The sequence below is a fragment of the Parasteatoda tepidariorum genome, chromosome 1 (assembly GCF_982258835.1).
Source record: "Parasteatoda tepidariorum strain Cologne lab strain chromosome 1, Ptep-v5.0, whole genome shotgun sequence".
NCBI lineage: Eukaryota > Metazoa > Arthropoda > Arachnida > Araneae > Theridiidae > Parasteatoda > Parasteatoda tepidariorum.
The window spans coordinates 32,058,821-32,065,264 of NC_141755.1; the positions used below are offsets into that span (position 1 = coordinate 32,058,821).

The 6,444-nt window shown below is 26.2% G+C and overlaps 1 protein-coding gene across 2 annotated transcripts; it reads right to left on the reverse strand.

Moving 5' to 3' along the window:
• Nucleotides 1-461: 461 nt before the first annotated feature.
• On the reverse strand, nt 462-5,782 carry LOC122268963 (uncharacterized). 2 transcript variants are annotated; one of them, XM_087164791.1, is made up of 7 exons: nt 5,692-5,782; nt 5,107-5,187; nt 4,423-4,506; nt 3,988-4,071; nt 3,104-3,187; nt 1,997-2,104; nt 462-1,241 (listed from the first exon to the last, which is right to left on the reverse strand). In XM_087164791.1, exons 2-7 carry the CDS (start codon nt 5,178-5,180, stop codon nt 1,085-1,087), a joined length of 591 nt encoding a protein of 196 aa, XP_087020917.1. In that variant the 5' UTR covers nt 5,181-5,187; nt 5,692-5,782; the 3' UTR covers nt 462-1,084. The 2 variants fall into 2 exon arrangements, with proteins under 2 accessions (XP_087020917.1, XP_071036478.2); XM_071180377.2 differs by having other exon boundaries at nt 471-1,241; nt 1,997-2,107.
• Between the last annotated feature and the right edge of the window lie 662 nt (nt 5,783-6,444).

The window sequence follows — 6,444 nt, forward strand, 5'->3', positions numbered from 1 at the left end:
CAGTGCTCCAAGTAATTAAATGCAGGAAAACTAGCACTACACACATATTTACAGATGGTCAATCAGCCTAACGTTTTTTTAAGTTTCTTATTGATTTTGAAGTAATTAAACTGTAAAATTGGGTTTTTATACAAGCGAAAATCTTTCCATTACAGCAACTTGATTTGTTACTTCATCATATTGTGGATAGTACAAATACTACAAAATAATAAAAATTACTGTACAACAATACAAATCAATTAGAAAAAACTAATTAAAATCAGCTATGAAATTTGTTATAGTACATTTGACTGTTAGTAAACAAACGTGAGGAAAAAAGAATTATTGAAATGAACTATATGATATAAAATGGACGGCGGCAGTTTCTGTGGTTAGAGAGTAATTAAGGTAGTCTAATTTTTTTTTTTTTTTTTTTTTTTGTAAACTGTTCAACTTATTAAATTATTTTAGTACACAAAGCAGTAACATACATTTTTAATAAAAATTAATTTTGATATTCTTAATAATAAGAGTAATGCTCGTACAAAAATAATAACGAAGCTTTAAACAGGTTCCATTTATTGCACTCTGTTTAAATTTTACAGGCACACATTCAGTTTTAATAAATAAAGAAAGCCCGGTTCGTCCAGTTTGTAGTCTTAAACCAAGCGATATCTAGTTTTGCAGTCACACATTCGGGAAATATCGTCACAGTCAGGAAAATTCACACAATCATATAATGTGTATTTAAAAAGTCACACAATATTGTATTGTCCATTTTAAGTCACACAATTGTGCATAGTCCATTATAAGTCACACGATTGTGCATAGTCCATTATAAGTCACACAATTGTGCATAGTCCATTTTAAGTCACACAATTGTGTATAGTCCATTATAAGTCACACGATTGTGCATAGTCCATTATAAGTCACACAATTGCTCATTGCCCATTTTAAGTCACACAATTGTGCATTGTCCATTTTAAGTCACACAATTGTGCATAGTCCATTTTAATATTCACACAATTGGGCAACGCAATCTTAGTTAAGAGTCACAGTTGCAGATCAAGTCGCCCAGTTTTAAAGTCACACAGTTATGAAAGAATTACTTCCGTTTGAAACACCCAGAAAATAGGCGTCTCACAAGATTTCGGAAGCTTTTCTTCTCTCTCTTTCTTGCCAATTCCCTTTTCTCAGCAAAATCTGGGTTTTGGGCTAATTTTTCCTCTAGATTTTTTGTCAAAAGAGAAATATCTCCACTCCTGTAAGAATTCATCCATTTATTAATTATATAAATTAGTATTTTCATTATAAATACGCATTAAATGCCTCAATTTGCATTGTTTGGGTATTAACTTATGGAGTTTTAAAAAGAGAAGATAAATGACTATAAATTAATATTTACTTCCAACAAATGAGCAAATTGGTCTTTTTTTCTATGAAAAAATATTCATAAACATAAATCTCACTTTTCATATGAATGAATATATAAATGACAGACATGAATATGTAAATCTGAATACATAATTTTAAAATATTACAATTATTATATATTCATCGATATGAATTATAATAATTGTTGATTAACCGCATAACGACTCAATTTCATATTAAAGAAGACAAATCGTAGTCTATGCGTCGATCAACCTTACAAAATAAAGTAAAACTATCGAAATTACTTTATAAAATCAAAACAAGAGAAATTTTAGAGAAATATCATTCTTGGTTTGTCAATATATCAAATACAAGCAACGAAAAAATGTATTTTTATTACTTTGACATATAAATAAATAATGTCAATAATTTTAACAACATGTTACTTAATGTTACTTTTATGTTACTTAAAAACGTATTTAATTACTATCTATGATTATTCAGTTTAAGGAGAAGACGTAGAATGAAATAAATATGTTATAACATATATTTTTAAAGCACATAGTAAAGCATATTATTGATTTAAATTGAAATTAAAGGAAATGAACTTATTTAAATAAGATCGATAGCAATTGATATATACCTCTTTAATCCAACTACAATGTCCAGTGACTCCTTCACTTTATTAGCCTTGGCCAGTATTTTCTTTTCCCTCGAATCAATCTCGAAGTAATAATGGCCACTTTTGTCACTACTAAAATTAAAGAAGAAAATTAGTAAAATTAATTTAATATTAAAATTTAGGTACTTTAAGCTAAAAAGAGAAGAAATAAAAACTTGAGCACATTATTAAATTTTGATTTAAAGATCCGATTTTCATGAAAGCAAAGAGTTGTGTGACTTTCCTCAAATATGCTAAAATATCTTTTCAGGCATAAGGTTAAGAAATCAGATATAAAATTGTTTATTTAGATTCATTTCTTGTGACGGAATAGGAACCTTTATTTTCATAACAGGGAATGGTGCAATTTTAGTCAGTTTATTTAAAAGTTATTCTATGCAAAATATTATTTATTGCAATTAATTATTATTATTAAAATGTCAAATGGCTTAAACTTTTGGAGTTTCTTTCGAAAGCAAATTTTTTAACTAAATTTTTTTCTAAGAAATGTTAAAAGACGAAACACAGAAATTGAAAGAATTAATTGAATAGCCCTTGAAAAACAAAAATTTAAAAATATTAACTCTTTGATACAGCAAAATTTGCAAGAAGTAAAACTAACTTTAATGTGTAAAAACTCTTTTGATCGAAGAAAAACTGATCCATTGAGACCATGTTTTTTAGATTGTGGTTACAATCCCTATTTTGGATAATAAACTTAATAAATTGATAAAACATTCTTATATAAAAATACATTTTTACATTAAACGGAATTGCATTCAATAAATAAAATAAAATTATGAGCATTTATGGACAGTACGATGGAGTTAACAAAACTACGTAAGTGTAGAAAATCGAATTTTGAATTTTGGATTAAAATACTGCTACTATTTAACAGAAATGGATGCGGAAAATATCCATTCTATTAGGATATGAGTGAAATAGAATGTAGGTTATTTGTTTCTCGAAGAAAATAATTTAAAGAATTCGAATAAAGTAAAATTACGATTCCGGGCCTTAAAAATTTAAATCTGGTGTTTTAACAAATGTAACTCATTTTATGTAAGTTTAAAATATGATTTTAATTACCCAGTCGTAGCAACAATCTCTTTCTCAAGAATCATTTCTGACTCTTCAGGCTCAATATCAGCCTGCACTTCCTCCATTTTTTCGCTAAAAAGAAGAAAAAAGAAATTAGTTCATGAAATAAATACCTTAAGATTAACAAATGCCTTCCCTGTTAAAATCTGTTTCGCAAATTAGTGAAAAAATGCGATAGAATAGGTCAAAAAAATACATAATTGAAATTGAACCCTCTACGTATATTGACATATTCAATAGAACAGCTCTGAGAACTCATCTTCATTTATAAATAAACGTGGCGGTTAGTTAGAAAAGTGTTGATTACCAATCTAAAGACAATTTTTACTCGTGAAATAAATTTAGAACGGAGGTAAGTGCAGGAAATTATTATCAAATTAGATTTTTTCTTCAATTATTAATCGTTATAAACTAATAAAGTTTAAATTTTGTCTCATTTGATGATGATGTGACATTTTGCCATGACGCATCAAAATAAATATACACACTGTTTCAATGTTGAGCATGCCACTCTCTGAGTTTTAAAATTTGACCATATTTAATTCGGAGTAATTTTGAAAAATAATTTTTTAACAGTATTTGCCTGAATTATGTACGCATCAAGAAGTAAAATTATTAGTTTTTTTTTTAAAAAAACCATTTCATACATTTTCGCTTATGCTTCACATTAGTTTTTTGTAATTCATCTAGGTCTCATCAGAACAAATTCCTTTATTTTGTAATTTTTAAATAAATTCTAAATATATATTTCTATTCAGTCCACTACGAAAGTTTACATCGAAAAAAGTAGCATGTGCTTTTAAAAATGACAAAGTGTTCAAAATTTTGTTTAAAATAATTAATCTCAATAATATTAAAACTATTTAAACTACCTATTCACTATAGCAACATCTTCATCCTCTGTTGAAGATGACTCATTGGGCTCTATTTCAGCCCTCAACTCAACCAAGTCATCTCTAAAAATAAAAAAATAAAATTATCATATTATATAGTTAACATGTCAAGCTTAACATATGCTTAACATATAATAGCATGTCTTTTATTAATAAGAATTAAATCATACTTTTATTAATTTTGTACAACTTATTTTAAAACATTAAGCTCTGATTATCATAAATTATTTCAATTTGCATTTCTTAAAAGGAATTCTGCACAATTATTTTGCAAAGTGACCACGATGAAAATCAGCATGCAAAAGTAGCAACATATATACTATTCAATATATCATATAGAAAATCGCTAAATATTTAAAATATAATTAAAGACAATTATCGCAATAATAATAAAATAAAAGAGAAAAAGATTACCTGTCCAAAATCTCATCCTCTTCATCATCACTTGTAAAAGAATCAGAATGCTCTATTTCTGCACTCAATTCTTCCATATCATCGCTAAAGGTAAAAATTGAAATTATCACATTATATAGTTACTTCAATTTTAATACATGACTTACATGAACATATTTAATAGTAAAGAATAAAGTAATAAACCTTTTTTGTGAGAATTTAAGCATTTTTTTTTGCACTTCCCGTTTGTGATCGTATAAACCTTTTATATTTACCTATCTCGCATAACAGCAAATTAATTTAATTTGCATAGTTTAAAAGTATTTTACATGCATGTTTCTTACTCATTCCAATATAAAAATATGTAAGCAAAAGTAATATTCTGCCGGGAAATTAAACAAACAAACATCGTAAGTTATCTACGATAGATTTCCCTGATTTATTTTTCATTCTATTGCTAATAGTATGAATTCTTAAATAAAAATGAAAAACTAATAAACACAATTTATTTTTGAAAAAAAATTGCAATAGGTAGCATATCATACAAAAGTGCCAAATGCAAAAAAATAAAACTTTCAAATTCCTTATCACTTTTTCTTTTCCATGGTATTATTTTGTGTACTTATATGCAACATTGTTCAATATTTAACGCAGTTTAAAATACAAATATTATGATGTCTTAAAGATAATAACTTTAAATAGTACCTATCATTAGCGTCATCCTCATCAGAAGTCAAATTTGACTCCTCACTCACTATCTCACCCATAACCTCCAGCATTTCGTAGCTGAAAAAAGAAAGAAAATAATATATTTATTGATTAAATATTTATAGACAGAATATTTAATTATATCTAGATGGTCATCTTTCATCAGTTTTTTGTTCAACTCATATTTAAAAAATTATAAAGACTAGTTTAATGTCAAGTTAATATTAATGAAATAAATTTTGTTAAGAAGAATTCTTAACATATTTTTCATTCTCATATTAAAATTTTCTATCGTTATTCACATTTGATATTTCCTTTCTATATTACATGTTCGAAGTACAAAATCTAATGTAATATTTTTTTCAATTTTCTTCAATATTTTTTTCAATTTAATCTAAATTATTTAAATACGACAGTTTCTTTGCACTTTTTCAAAAGGATTTTTTTCTTTGCATTTCTTTCCTTCTTTCTTTTTAATTTATTTATTTGTTTTTTTATTTATTTATGTCTTTAACTTTAAAAAAATCACCATTTTTTCCTTAAAGAAATTATATTATTTCACTATCTAAATCAAACACTTACCCATCTGTTCCAGATGAACTACTACTGGTGTCCTCTGCAATAAATCCAGGCGCTAAAAAAAGATTATTAATTAAATTTTAATTTAGTTTATTTTTGACTATTTTAAATTTGGGTAACAAAAATGTAATAACTGGATAACAACCACAAGTTGAATAATTGTAACTAAATTTTCAAGAACAATTGGAATAATAATAACTGAATAACGTAGCTCCTTTTATGAGGAAGAAAAAAAACTATTTAATGTAGATATATACAGCATTGTCTGTACTACATTTAAGAATTGTTGTTTTTAACCAATGTGTAATTGCTTAAAATTAAAAAGGAACCTAAAAAAAAAGATTTTACTGAAATGCATAGCAACGAAGTGATCTATCTGAATTTATCCAAAAGTAATGACTCTTTATGAAAACACATACAACAACATTTTTTTCCTAAACATCTTTTTGATGATTTTAATTTAATTTTAAAACTTCCGTTCCACTTGGATAATAATTTAAATGTTTTGTTAATGAATACATAAGAAATACTAGTACTATTCGATTTCGGGGACCTCAAAAATATCATTTAACTATTAGTAATAACAATCATGCTTATTAATGAATAAGTTATTACTTATATTGTTGTGATATATATTGTAGATATGTATACTTGTAGATATATACTGTAGATCGAATAGAAACCGGTTAGTACGGCTCACGAAACGGTATAATAGCGAAACATTCCTCAGTTTAAAATACACTTACAATTTACACG

Coding starts and splice junctions, on each gene's coding strand:
- LOC122268963 (XM_071180377.2), bottom strand. CDS start 5,180: ATGCTGGAGGTTATGGGTGAGATAGTGAGTGAGGAGTCAAATTTGACT. Junction 4,072..4,422: donor GAGGATGAGATTTTGGACAG/GTAATCTTTTTC, acceptor TTTTATTTTTAG/AGATGACTTGGTTGAGTTGA. Junction 3,188..3,987: donor GATGTTGCTATAGTGAATAG/GTAGTTTAAATA, acceptor TCTTCTTTTTAG/CGAAAAAATGGAGGAAGTGC.